At 42.8% G+C, this 14,764-nt stretch overlaps 1 protein-coding gene and 1 non-coding gene across 8 annotated transcripts in view; both read left to right on the forward strand.

Moving 5' to 3' along the window:
• Positions 1–14,764, forward strand: part of DNAAF9 (dynein axonemal assembly factor 9) — a 173,396-nt gene that overhangs the window by 92,997 nt on the left and 65,635 nt on the right. For all 7 annotated transcript variants that reach the window (XR_011248201.1, XM_069548086.1, XM_069548087.1 and 4 more), the window contains 6 exons: positions 1,886–1,930; positions 2,302–2,347; positions 5,306–5,417; positions 6,388–6,458; positions 7,348–7,398; positions 7,982–8,069. Coding sequence is in view for 6 of the 7 variants with exons in the window: in XM_069548086.1 (XP_069404187.1) it covers positions 1,886–1,930; positions 2,302–2,347; positions 5,306–5,417; positions 6,388–6,458; positions 7,348–7,398; positions 7,982–8,069 (413 nt within the window). In the remaining variant the exon portion in view is untranslated. The remainder of the gene's footprint in view (positions 1–1,885; positions 1,931–2,301; positions 2,348–5,305; positions 5,418–6,387; positions 6,459–7,347; positions 7,399–7,981; positions 8,070–14,764) is intronic.
• TRNAS-GGA (transfer RNA serine (anticodon GGA)) lies at positions 13,696–13,768 on the forward strand. Its single transcript has one exon. It is a non-coding gene; the product is annotated as a tRNA-Ser (tRNA).

Raw genomic sequence — 14,764 nt, forward strand, 5'->3', positions numbered from 1 at the left:
AACCTTCAGGAACCCAGTCCACTCAACCTTCTGTCCCATATTAGGACCATTTGATGTACTTTTTTGCAAAGAAGACAAAAGACACCAATATTAGAAAGTTTCTTTAAGAATATTTCTGAGGGGTGGAGGGGAAAGGTGGCTTCATGGTGGCTCAGAGGTAAATTAATCTGCCTGCTAGTACAGGAGACATAGGTGTGATTCTTGGCCTGGGATGATCCCACATACCTTGGAGCAATTAAGCCTGTGTGCCACAGCTACTGAGCCTTTGCTTCTAGAGCCCAAGAGCCACAATTACTGAAGCCCAGGTGCCCTAGAGCCTGTTCACCACAAGAGAAGCCCCTGCAGTGAGAAGCCTGCACACCACAGCTAGAAAAAAATCCCATGAAGCAACGAAGATCCAGAACAGCCAAAAATAAAATAGCTAATAGATAAAAATAAAATACTTCTGGAGGGACTTAATGCAAGGGGCCCAGGTTCTATGCCTGGTCAAGAAACTAGATTCCACTTGCTGCAACAAAGATAGAAGATTCCATGTGCTGCAGCTAAGTACAGCCAAGCAAATAAATATTTTTAATAAATAACACTTCTGGGATGTGCCCTGTGATACCTTGGCTCCATGCCCCACATTTTCTTATATCTACAGCCCTAGGTAGTGAGAAGGAACATTTAGAAAACTAAGTCAGTTAATAAACTAACAAGAATTCTTTTGCTACAGCTCCAGGAGTGAGCGGGAATGAGCCAGAACTCTTTGACACAAAGCTTTAGGCTTGCTTAAGATTTCCTGTCCTTTTTTCTGGGTTTTGTGGCTCATATCTCTGGCCATAAGAGAAGGCTAGAGGAAGTTTGGTTTCTTAAGGCTGTGTGCTGACCTGTACTATCTGTTCCTGACAGACTTGAGTTTAAGGAAGCTCCTTTGCTTTCCAGCTGGGTGACTTGGGCAAGATAGGAAGCTCTCTGTGCATGTTTCGTCATACTCCTGCCCTGTAATGTGATTGGAAAAGTGAATGATAGCTGCTGTCTCAGTGAGATCTCTTCTGTTACCATTGGCATGGCTGGCAGAGTCATCCATTCCTCCTGTCCTCGGGACCTTACCTAGAAAACTCTGCCTTTCTAGGGCAAGCCACCTCAATCCCATGGTCTCCTACATGGGGCTGGGGTTGGGGGGCCAGTGTCCCACCCTGGCTAGAGAAAAGAACAAGAGGAGAACACCCAGGCAATAGGAAGAATCTTCGCAAGCCAGTTCTCCACTCTAGAACTCCACTTCTCTCTACACATGGTCGCTTCTCTCAAACTGCATCAGATTAGCAAATTCTCCCAAGAGGAACAAGGGCAGTTAGCATATGACTGACCAGCATTTGTTACAGCGAAAAAGTAAACAATTCAATTTAGAAACTTCTTTTACAAAAAGAGTTGATGCCAAAAGGGTTATCTGGTTATTCCTCAGTTCTGAAGTCCTGACTTGATTATACAGCAGCAGTTGATTGTGGGTAGCAGTCTGGCTCTAAGCAGGGATGGCAGCTTGACTGCACAGGTGTTGAAGAGAGGAAGAGGATCAGGAGACTATGTCAGGGCCATGGGCCAGAGGCCTGGGGCACGTAGAGGTTCTCTCAATCTGTTGTGGGCAGTAGTCACGTAGTTCTCTCGTGCTCTGTCCAAGAGTCAAGATAGTCCTGAGAATCTGCACAGAGGCAGGGCCATGACTGGAGTCAAACACTAAACCCACATTTGCTGATGGCATGAAACCCTAGGGTACGTAGGGACATGACATATCTCACTGGGGCTATGAGGGCCCAGCACAGGTGCATTGCAGTGGCAGGTGTTTAGAGAGCTTGCCACACAGTGGTCGCAAAAGCAGACTGACTTTTATTTTGTTTTGGGTCTACAGCTCCAAGATGGCTTTTCATATACATGCTGTGAATAATCAGGGAAGGTAAGTATGTGTTTATGGTGTGTCCTCATTTGGGGCAAGTTTTAAGAGCAAAATAAGAAAGGCTACCATGTAACTGCTGTCGTGGATGATCTTTTCACCCTTCACCACACCTGGCAGTGGCGCTACTCCAGGGCTGGGCTCAAAGCTGGGTGTGCTCAGCTGAGACTGCTCTATCCTGACTGCTTCCCACGGAAAGACTAGAGTAGGGTTGGGGGTGGATCTGATTCTGTCTGAGTGGAATTTTGCATACATGCAACCCAGTGTTTTGAAAAAGCTCAAAAGAGATCTAAGTGTGTGAATTGCTTGCAAGTTGAAAAATAGAGAACATTGTAAATCTAATACGTGTCTTTCCCATCAATTTCCTTTTCTAGAATCGTGCCTCTGGACAGTGAAGATAGCTTATACTTTGTGAAAACGGTAAGCAGAGCTGTTAAAGGTCAAGTGGCAAGGAATGGCCTATAAAGGACATCTATAAGGGGTGAGGTAGGAGTAGGTGAGGGTCTTAGGTAGCCCCCTGGAGAAAGCTAATTGTCTTCAGTATTCTTCCAGCTGCAGCAGTGGTGAACCTGTGCTTTCTGAGGGTGCCAGGCATCTGTACCAGGCTCACCACATCCACATGTCTGTGTCTAGGCACCTCTTGGTATAATCTTAGCTGGAGGGGAGTGGGAGGGGGCACCAGGAGGTGGTTAATATCTCTTCCTAAGGTTCAGAATGCTTCTTTCAAGTGGCTGAAATTTCTCTGACCTCACGTGGAAATGGGAGCTGAGGACAAGCCTACCTCAACACAGACCAGGTTTTCACTGGCTTCTCTATGTTCCAAGGCCTGTGTTGATGCCCTTATTTAAGAGGAGCTTGTGGAAATTAAAAAAAAAAAACTACATTAAAAAAAAATACAGGTGAAATGGGGTAGTCAGAGCAGAGCTTTCTGACGTCTTTACTGATGGGCCAGGGGAATGGGTTTAGAGATACAGAAATATTGGTCCTTGGGGTGGTCTTCAGCAGCCAGAGTTTCTAGACTAGCTGCTCCCAACCACATCTGAATCCTCTGTGCATCCTGCCCCAGTGCATCCTGATACAAAGAAAATTGGCAAGCAGTGCATAAGAGGATGGCTGATACCCAGCCAAGACTCTGGTTGCAGTGTATGTGGGTACAAGTTATATCTTATGTCCATTCTGTGGCTCCTGCCTGAACTTCATTTCAGTGAGATTTTGATCATGGGGAACTGGGTGCACAGGGGTGGATGACTTGGAGAAAATGCATGCCCATTGCCATCATCAGTGGACAAGCAGTAGTGTTATCTACAGAGAGTAGTACAATATGAGTAATTTTTTAAGGTTGTGAGTAGTTTCTGTTTTTATAATGTACCTGCTCCCTGTCTGTGTCAGCATTTTGTGTTGTTGTCCTTTTAGAACTAATTGAGACTTTTGTAACATCAAGACTGGAAAATGAATACTTTCTGATGCTGAGGTAGATATTACTTTGTCTCCTTGCTAGACTTTAGATTTCCTTACTTGTCTTCTTAGACTCTTATGCAGTGCTCTGGAAGGTGTTTTGCACTGGAGTAGGTGATTAGGAGTCCAGTACTGTGTTAAGTACGCATTCAGCAGCAGCTAATGAAATAGGAAAGAAAAAATAGGATGTTGCTGCTTTCTGTCCAAATTCTGTCCTCCCTTCCAGGCAGAGATGAAGTTCTGCCTCTTTGTTTAAGCCTGCCCTACTGATTTCTCCCTACAAGTACTGTATTCTTAGAGTACTCGAAGGTTATACTACATAAATTAGGGGGTAATTCTATAGTGTGTCACATGTTGACTTATGTGTAGGAATGCTCTGATCTCTCCAACTTTACATTATAGGTTTCCTGAGGATAGGAACCATGTTTCATATTTTTTCTGTCCCCTTGCCACATAGGGAAGTACATAGCAAGCGCCTAAAAAATACTACCTATATTCTTTTTAATGTCCTCTTTCCCCTTTCTGAACACCAGAGGCCAAATAAGAAAGTGGAGATTAGGAGCTACAAGATTTGTCTTTCTAATTGACTTGGGAACCGAATTGATCACTGTCACGTAAGAGGAACCATGTAGCCCAGGATGGTTCTTTGTCTTCAGATACTCAAAATTCTTTGCAACAAATTTAAGTAAACCTTGGCTCAGACGGTAAAATGTCTGCCTGCAATGCGAGAGACCCAGGTTCAATCCCTGAGTCGGGAAGATCCTCTGGAGAAGAAAATGGCAACCCACTCCAGTACTCTTGGCTTGAAAGTTCTATGGACAGAGAAGCCTGGTAGGCTATAGTCCATGGGGTCACAAAGAATCAGACACGACTGAGCGACTTCACTTCACTTCTAGTTGTTATGCCTAATGCGTTTCTTTATCATGACAACATGGATGAATAAGGACTTTATGGGTGTTTTTTTTTTCTTTCAACTCTTCTGCCACCTTTTTTTTTTTTTTTCCAGAATCTGTCAGTCCCTTTTCTGTAGGCCAAGGTCTTTTGTCTCTGTCCTAAGGCTAGAGCAGGGTCCCACACAAGGACATCAAGATATGAAAATGAACTCTAGTTTCAGGAGCTTTGTACCTGGTCATTCAGCAATGTCAGGCCAGGAGGGGCAGGAACCTGGGAGGGCTTATCATGCAACTTATTTCGTATCCCTCACCAGATTTTCACAGTCATCTCAGACTCCAACTCATCTCAGACTTCAGCTCTGGCTTATACCATTTTCTGCATTTCCTCTGCTAGATTGTCCTCAGAATTATTTTATTTTCACTAGTTTTTAACTAAATTAGAACCTTCTTACCAGCCATTCAGGAGCTTTCTCTGAGTTGCTCCAGTTTTTTTTTTTTCCCTGACCTATGTAAGACTCTTATTTTTATTTGTCTTGGCTATAAAAGCTTGAACAGCTTTCTTTTAATTTTTTTGGTCCTGAAAGGAGTGTTTGTATGTTTTGACATGTAGCCAAAAATATCTGTGAAAACCTGTATCTTACTTTCCAGATTTGTTCAGAACTTGAGCCCAAACCAAAGAAGGAATGCATGACCATGTGGACATAGTAGAATGTGACAGTCAGTTAAGAAGGGCTGTTACATTGCTTTCCAGGCAGGAGAAGCAATTTGAGGGAATTTATAGAAACATAAAGATATTCTTCTTCTAGCCCAAGTGTGCCTCTGACCTAGGAGCAATTGCAAGGAAGCCTAGGTGATCCTGAAGTCATCTCCCAGTTTGAGATGCATCTCAAGATAACTTGAGTTTTCCTTAGAAATTCTCAAGTATTTTTTTGCCATGTGGCTTAGTATTTTGTGGTCTGTTTCTTGTGGATCTTTTCCTGAATGTTTAGGACTGACAACTGGTCTAACTCTGGTTTCTCATTTGATACAGGCTTGTATGGCCATCTATGACATTCCTGACTTGCTGGGAGGAAGGGGGTGCTTAGGATCTGTGGTGTTCTCAGAATCATTTTTGACATCTCAGATCTTGGTTAAAGAAAAAGGTAGGTGTATGTCATCTTTGGAAAGTGAAACTTGAACTTGCTTTTATATGTGTGTGTGTGTGTGTGTGTATTTGGCAAAATAAACCATAGTCTGAATCAAAAGACCAGGAATAAACTGGTGAAAATATTAGAATACTTACAATAAACAAAGGGTGTATTTCCTAATTTATGAAGAGTTTTTACAAATTGATATGAAAAAAACAAGCTACCCAATGGTAAATGGGCAAAAAATATGAGCAGGCAGTTCACCCAAGTGTAAAATAAAACAAATTTTAAAATAATATATATGTTTTTTAATGTTTATACACACACATGTACATAAGTGACCTCTGAACACAGGTTTAAACTACACAGAGTTTTTTCAATAAGTATATACTACAGAACTATATATTCCATGGTTGGTTGAATTCATGGATGTGGAACTGTGGATATGGAGGGCTGACTGTAAAGTTACTCATGGATTTTCAACTGTGTAGAAGGTCAGCACTACTAGCCCCCACATTGTTCAAGGGTCCACTGTGTGTGAATGAATATGAATATGTATAGCCTTACTAGTAGTCAGGAAAAACAATTTGAAGCAATAGTTAGACCCAGTTTTTTTATCCATTATGGTAGCAAAAAATTCTAGAGAATGATAATATCCAGTGCTTGATGATCTTGATAATTTTTGTTTGTTTTTTAATATAAACACCTGTACTACCTTGACAAAAATTAAAAGCATAGATTGAAAAGGACTCTGTATTTAAATATGTATTTCTATTTGTCTTAAAAAGAATAATCACATGAGGAAGCCTTTCTCCGTCCACTCATTAGGCTCTTGTCCCCAGATGAGGAATTCATTTTCTGAAGGCATCAGACTTTGTATCCTAATAAGAGGAGCTCTCACTCTTGAGGATGGGAAGCAGTCAGGGACCTGCAAGGTGGGCTCTGGTGGTGGGCAGTAACCGACATGTCTGTGGTCTTCCTGCAGATGGCACTGTTATGACAGAAACCAGCTTTACAATCCTGACTGCTGCTATACCCAGATTTTGCTCCTGGCTGGTTAGTGTCATTCACCAGGTGAAAATGGAGATAAACGTGGAGAAACTGGGGAGAACGTTTAAGGACAAGTCTCTGGTGGGATGTCAGATCCTGACTTAACCACTGTTCAGATAGAAGTTTTTATCTCTGCTCTTTTTCTTTATACAAACGAATCTAATTTCATTAACTTGTAATCTGGGGGAAGTTCCAAAAGAAAGTAAATTATCTGGGTCCCTGTTAAATTGTCAAGGGAAGAAGTTAATATCCTCATTTTACAGATGAGGAGCCTGAGGTTTAGAAATTTCCCAACCTGTCCAGGGTCACACAGGAAGTGAAAAGTGGATCATGTTCTCCCTTTTCTGTCAGAATTGTTGCTGCTGAGTTTTTACAACCATGTCTGTACATGTGGAAAGGTCCCATCTTCATCTGTGGGACTTGGTCTGAATCTCTGGTGCCTTGGGACACAAAGTACTAGTAATGGTCTAAGTACCTATTTCAGAATTTGTTTATATTCTGTTTCTACAATTCTGAACTGAATAAAGACAAGCAAAAGTCATCCTCTAATGTGAACATGTTTAAATGAGAACACACTCAAAATATTTTAGTATGTTCTCTTTCCTTCATCCCTAAAATTAGTTTTCTCCAAAATGAAATTTAAGTGGAGACTAACATACTCTCTGCACATAATGTAGGCTCGTTTAGCTGGACTTCATGTCCCTGTGAGGGAGCCTACCATGGCCTGTGCTCTGCACTTGGTATCCAGCAACCATGTCTGCCAGCCATCAGGGCCTGAGAACCCTGGATTTGACAGAGACTGCTCTCTTAGAAATATGTGAACACAGGGGGAGACCTAGCAGAGTTTATGCCCTTGAAGCAGTGAATTGAAAATCTGTACTCCTTTCGGACACAGGTAGAAGATATTGAAGTAAAATTGTCTGAGAAAACCCAGCAGTCAGTTCTGGTAAGCAGCCTTCTTATTCTTAATGTTATCAAGATGAAATGTAAACAGTTTATAAAAACAATTTAACATATTTCATCTTACTGCTAATCTAAGAGTTCTGTACCTCCTTGTCTCAATTCCTGTTTGTATTCTTCCCCTTCAGAGCAGAGCTCTAGAAATAACCATGTGTGGAGTACACAAGAGGGATTCTTACTGCCATTTAAACCTTTTGGTGTTTTTTCAAAATCTCTCAGTACTTTTAGAAGCAGTTCTCAAATTTGAGACATATAAAACTGAAGGTCAAGGCTTTAGGCCAAGGAGAAGCCACCTCTGTTATCAGAGGATATAAATTTACTGGAATATGGACAAGCATTGCAGACCATGGTGCCTAGACTGAGAGGACCTTAACATTCTTCTTCTCAGCATAAGTCACAGGTGCCAATAATATGGCAAAGAGCCAAGAATTGCCAAGAACTGGAAGAGAAGTTGAGTATATCTGAGGCTGACTTAGCAGCTTTTGTAGACATACAAACTTGGACAGAACTTTTGATTCTGTGAATGTTTATGCTGTAAATCACCTGCTCTTTGTGTTTGTTTTTTCAAGGGAGATGAGTGTTTCCTGGGTACTTTTCTAACTAGAGGAGAAGGAGCATACCTTTATTGTAGTAATTCACAATCTTGGCCTGAAGAAGGTGAGCAGCTCTGACTTTTCTGTTTTTGACTCTGTCTGGGTCCCTCTTTCACAGGTTTTGACATGAATGTTGTAATTCATGATACATGGGATATTTGAAAAAACTTTTGAGTGTAGAAGTGTTTTCCCACAGCTTTTCTCTTTTGATCTGTCCATTTTCCAGATGAGACTTGTGCTAGAAAGGACTGCCACAAGAACTGCACTGGTCCTCTTGTTGCTGCCTGAGGATTGCTCTCAGGATGGGCTAGAGCAGCAGCATGTCCAGAAATAGGTTCTGTTGGGCCAAAACAAAATCTGGATTAGTTTTTTACATCTGTGTAACATCACCACAAATTTCATAGCTTAAAACAACATGCATTTATTATCTCACAGTTCTGTGGGTCAGAAGTCCAGGCAAATTTTGCTAGATTTATGTGTAGGGTTTCATAATACTGAAGTCAAGGCATCAGCCAGGCTTATCTCTGGAGTCTCTGAGAAAGAACCTGCTCCCAGGCTCATCCGGGTTCTTTGCAGAGTCCATTTCCTTCAGACCAGAGAACTAAGGTTCCTTTTTTTGTTGCTGGCTATCAGCTGGAAGCAGTCTTAGCTCCTCCTTCCAGAGGTCCTTGCCTTGTGACCCTCTCCATCTCAGCAACAAAGAACCTGCATCGTGTTGAATCTCTCTCACACTGCTAATCTCTCTGACCTCCTCTTCTACCACCCAGAGAAAACTCTGCTTATAAAGGGCTCATGTGATTGGAGAAGACCCAATCAGATAATCTCCCTTTTGCCATATAATGTTGTACGAACACTGGAGTAACCTAAGAAGCTGAAGGTCATGGGGGCTGTCTTAAATTTCTGCCTACCATAGTATGCCCTCTGACCCCAATAGTTCTCACATGAAAGATATAATCACCCACATCCAAGAGCCTCATTCCATTATGGCAACAATTCAAAGTCTTAATTCTCACCAGCTGAAAAATCCAAAATCTCATCATCAAGATTATCTAAATCAGCTGTAGGTGAGGCTCTGGCTTGTAATTCATAAAGTACAGCTCCTGAACACGATTCCTTTCCATCTGTGGACCTTTGAAATTAGAGGCTTTTTATCTTCCCTAGCCCTCCCAGTGTACAAGGTAGGAGTGGCATAGGGTATAGACATTTATATTAAAAAGGAGTCCCAAGCCCAAGACAGCTTTGAAATTAAGCTAGGCAAACTCCAGCTCCTGGATTAGGTTTCAAGGCCTGGGAATAGTCCTCCAAGACCCTTAGCTCTGCCCTCTGGGTTCTTTGTTCTACCTGTTAAACTCTTGGTTCTGCCTCCTGGGTTCATGACTTTGCCCTCTTGATTTGTGATTATACCTGTGTCATCCTTCCTTTTCATGAAGGTGGCACTTTGTAGCTTATTAGTTTTTCAGCCTGCTTCTTGCCTCTAGAATTTTGGGGGTCCAGCAGTCTCCTTTCATTTTCTATTCTCTCTATCCCCTTCAAACTGGCAGTATTTCTGCTGATTTAAAGTTCCCAAGAACTCTGTGGATCTTTCATGGATTTCCTGGGATTCATTCCATACTCCTTTTGGTCTCCTCAAAATAATGTATTCTTATGAGTCCTATTCTTTCCATGTTAGATAAGCCTTTTTTGTTCCACAAATTCTTCATCCTTTACTAAGCAGATTCTCTCTCTGGATAATTGTTCTTCTTGAAAATATTCTTTCTGGTGGCAAGTTGCTCTCCATGTTCTCAGATCACTGGTTAAACATTTGCTTCTCCATTGTCATAGAAGACAAAACACAAGGAGTTCTGGTTTTTGATCTACAACATGCCAGGTAGCATTCATTATCATGACTGTGCTGTGGCCCCTGCATTTCTGCCTCTCCAGATCCTGGTGCAGAAGACCAGGAAGTTAGGAACATTTGCTGAGAACAAGAGTGTGTGTGACAGTACTCCCAGCCTTGAGGCAGAATTGCATAATGTTTTAAAATCAGCTTGTAGACACAACACAGAGACAGTTATACTCTGTCATAGTTGAGCCAGTTATAATATTTAGCAAGGATATTTGCCAAAATTAGTTTTCACCTTCTTAGCAAAGGGCCTTGTTAAAAAAATAATCTTCTACTGTATTGAGTTATCCAGCAAGATTCAGTCTATCCTGAGGTCTCTATTGTTGTTCAGTCACAAAATCATGTCCGACTCTTTGCCACCCCATGGACTACAGCATGCCAGGCTCCCCTGTCCTCCACTGCCTCCTGGAATTTGCTCAAGTTCATGTCCACTGAGTCAGTGATACTATCTCTTCCTCTGCTGCCCTCTTTTTTTACCTTCAATCTTTCCCAGCATCAGGGTCTTTTCCAATGAGTCGGCTTTTTGCATCAGGTAGACCAAAGTATTGGAGCTTTAACTTCAGCATCAGTCCTTCCAATGAACAGTCAGGGTGAATTTTTTTTAGGATTGACTGGTTTGATCTCCTTGTAGTCCAAGGGACTCTCGAGTCTTCTCCAGCACCACTGTTCAAAAGCATCAATTCTTCGGCACTCAGCCTTCTTTTTTGGAGAAGGGGATGGCAATCCACTCCAGTATTCTTGCCTGGAGAATCCCATGGACAGAGGAGCCTGGCAGGCTACAGTCCATGGGGTCACAAAGAGTTGGACACGACTGAGTGACTAAGCAGCAGCCTTCTTTATGGTCCAGCTCTCACTTCCATACATGACTACTGGAAAAACCATAGCTTTGACTATACAGGACTTTTGTTGATTTGCCTTTGAACTGATTCCCAGTTGATTCTGAAGAATGAACATGCCAGCAGCCCAGACCAGTGCCTTTTCTCTGGCTTTGAAGCCTTGGGACTAAAGAAAATTAAATCAGGTGGAAGTCACATGCTCACTTACAAGTAATTTAAAAATGGCAGAGCAGAAGGGCATGTGCTCATCTTCTGCAAGAACTCCTAAATTGCAACTCACTGCTGAACTACCATCGACAGGAGAATGTTGGATACCACCAAAAAAAGATACCACATGTCGAAGGGCAAAGGAGAAGATCCAACAAGATGGTAGGAGGGGCTAAATCACATTTAGAATCAAACCCAATACCTGCCAGAGATGCTCGGAGGCCTCAAACAAAACTTTGTGTGCACCAGGACCCAGAGGCCCCACAGAGACTGAGCCAGACCTGCCTTTCAGTGTTTGAGTGTCTCCTGCCAAGGCATGGGTCAGCAGTGGTCTGCCACAGGGACAGGGACTCTGGCTGCAGCAGACCTGGGACATGTGGTATGTGGCCTAAGCCCTCTTAGAGGAGTTACCATTAGCCCCACCATAGAGCCACTGAGCAGACGACCCACAAACTGCAGTACTGTTATACCAAAGAAATTCTCGCAGTGCTAAAAAAAGTTGTAGGACCCACAACAGATATCCCAACCTGGGGATCTGGCAAAGGAACTGAGAATCCCCAGGGAATTTGACTTTGAAGGCCAGTGGAATTTAATTACAGAACTTCCACAGGACTGGGGAAACGGACTCTTGGAGGGCACATACAAAACCATGTGTGCACCAAGACCCAGGAGAAAGGAGCAGTGACCCCACAAGAGACTGAGCCAGACTTGGCTGTGAGCGTCTAGGAGTCTCTGGTTGGAGGTGTGGGCTAACAGTGGCATGCTGCGGGATCAGGGGCACTGAATACAACATTGCAGGCAAAAGTCTTTTGGAAGGAGGTCGCCATTACCACCATTACCCCTACCATAGTTTGGCCTCAGCCAAACAAGAAGGAGGGAACAGCCCCATCAATCAATAGAAAATTGGATTGAAGATTTACCGAGCATGGGCCCACCCATCAGAACAAGACCCAGATTCCCCCACATCAGTCTCGCTATTCAGGAAGCTTCCACTAGCCTCTTATCCTTATCCATCAGAGGGCAGACCAGAATGAAAACCATAGTCATACAGAACTAACCAAACTGATCACATGAATTACAGCTTTATCTAACTCTGTGAAGCTATGAGCCATTGCCATGTAGGGCCACCCAAGATGGATGGGTCATGGTGGAGAGTTCGGACAAAACTCTCCAGTGGTCCACTGGAGAAGGGAATGGCAAACTACTTCAGTATTCTTGCCTTGAGAACCCCATGAACAGTATGAAAAAGCAAAAAGATAGGACACTGAAAAACAAGCTCCCCAGGTCGGTAGGTGCCCAATATGCTACTGAAAAAGAGTGGAGAAATAAGAAAGAGTGAAAAGATGGAGCCAAAGTGAAAACAGTGCCCAGTTGTCGATGTGACTGGTGATGGAAGTCAAGTCCGATGCTGTAAAGAACAATATTGCGTAGGAACCTGGAATGTTAAGTCCACAAATCAAAGTAAACTGTGTGGATCACAAAAAAATTGTGGATCACTAAAAAATTGTGGAAAATTCTTCAAGAAATGGGAATACCAGACCAACTTACCTGACTCCTGAGAAACCTGTTTGTAGGTCAGGAAGCAACTGTTAGAACTGGACATGGAATAACGGACAGGTTCCAAATTGGGAAAGGAATACGTCACGCCTGTATATTGTCACCTTGTTTTCTAACTTATATGCTGAGTATATCATGTGAAATACCAGGCTGGATGAAGCACAGATGGAATCAAGATTGTCAGAAGAAGTATCAATAACCTCAGATAGGCAAATGACAGCATTCTTATGGAAGAAAGCGAAGAGGAACTAAATAGCATCTAGATGAAAGTGAAACAGGAGAGTGAAAAAGCTGATTTAAAACGCAACATGCAAAAAAACTAAGATCATGGCATCTAGTCCCATCACTTCATGGGAAATAGATGGGGAAACAGTGAGAGACTTCATTTTCTTGGACTCCAAAATCACTGCAGATGGTGACTGCAGCTATGAAATTGAAAGACGCTTGCTCCTTGGAAGAAAAGCTATGACCAACCTAGACAGCATATTAAAAAGCTGAAACATCGCTTTACCAATCAAGGTCTGTATAATCAAAGGTATGGTCTTCTAGCAGTTTATGTGTATATGTGATAGTTGGACTGTAAAGAAAGCTGAGCGCCAAAGAATTGGTGCTTTTTAACTGTGGTGTTGGAGAAGACGCTTGAGAGTCCCTAGGACAGCAAACAGATCAAACTAGTCAATCCTAAAGAAAATTAACACTTAATATTCATTGGAAGAACTGATGCGGAAGTTGAAGCTCCAGTTCTTTGGCCACTTGATGTGAAGAGCTGACTCATTGGAAATAAGACCATGATGCTGGGAAAGATTGAGGGTATGAGGAGAAGGGGGTGACAGAGGATACGATGTTTGGATGGCATCACTGACTCAATGGACATGAGTTTGAGCAAATTCTGGGAAATAGTGCAGGACAGGGAAGCCTGGCGTGCTGTAGTATATGGGAGAGCAAAGAGTCGAACACAACTTAGCAACTGGACAACAACAACAACTAGGTTTGTCATAGCTTTCCTTCAAGGAACAAGCGTCTACACAAGAATAAAGCACACAAACCGGGAATTTCTCGAACCTTGTTAATCACACACCTGAGAGCTTAGATTTCACACTTTCTTAGTTTCTGAGGAAAATGTAGTTTGAATTAGGAGATGGTTTTCTGAGGCCAGAAGTTTCAATAGGAGCAGAGAATTTAAATAGAAGTACCCTCTGGCTGGGGCTTTCCTGGTGGCTCAGAGGTTAAAGCGTCTGCCTGGAATGCAGGAGACCCGGGTTCAATCCCTGGATCGGGAAAATCCCCTGCAGAAGGAAATGGCAACCCACTCCAGTACTCTTGGCCTGGAGAATCCCATGGAGGGAGGAGCCTGGTGGGCTACAGTTCATGGGGTCGCAAAGAGTCGGACACGATTGAGCGAATTCACTTCACTTCACTTCACTTCACCCTCTGGCTGTGTGTTAAGCATTTTACCACTTAAGGGCTCAGGTCAGTTTTATAGGACTTGAAGTTTATAATTCTTTGGGACTCTTGTAAGGAAAGTAACACATATAAAATAGGTCTCTTCTCTGGGCCTTGGAAGGGGGCTTAAGCAGGTGAGGGGTCCTGAAGTTTAAATATCATTTAAAAAGTCACCATTATGCTTTTTTTGATTGATCTTCATATGTTGAGCCCCATGGAAGGTGAAAAAGTAGTCTGAGGTTATAGCACAGGTTAGTGATAACATCTGGAGGGTGGTCCAGGTCTTTTAATTTTCGGTCTAGGGTAGGCCCAGCGAAAAAGAATAGTACTTCCTTTACCTTGAAATGTTTCCAGCTCTGTTTAAATTTTTTCTTCCCCAGTTAGTGACTTCTGCTATCACAAGGCTTTTTGTTATGCAGCTTTCTGTTCATTCATTTCCTTTATATGCCCTTCTCTTCCCCACCCTGCTGACCTTGGTCAGGCTGGCTGCCAAATACCTAATCCTCAGGAGCCTGCTTTATTTGTTTATTAAATAATGACCTTATCAAGGGTCATTTTTTAAAAAATAATTTATTTTTGGCTGTGCTGGATCTTCCTTGCTGCACAGGCTTTTCTCTAGTTGTGAGTAGGGACTACTCTCTAGTTGCAGTGTGCAGGCTTCTCATTATGGTGGCTTCTCTTGTTGTGGAGCACAGGCTCTAGGGCACCTAAACTTCAGTAATTGCAGCACGTGGGCTCAGTAGTTGGCGACTCATGGCCTCTAGAGCACAGGCTTAGTAGTCATAGCGCACTGGCTTAGTTGCCCTGCAGCATGTGGGATCTTCCCAGACCAGC

Source organism: Ovis canadensis, chromosome 13, assembly GCF_042477335.2.
Source record: "Ovis canadensis isolate MfBH-ARS-UI-01 breed Bighorn chromosome 13, ARS-UI_OviCan_v2, whole genome shotgun sequence".
Taxonomy (NCBI): domain Eukaryota; kingdom Metazoa; phylum Chordata; class Mammalia; order Artiodactyla; family Bovidae; genus Ovis; species Ovis canadensis.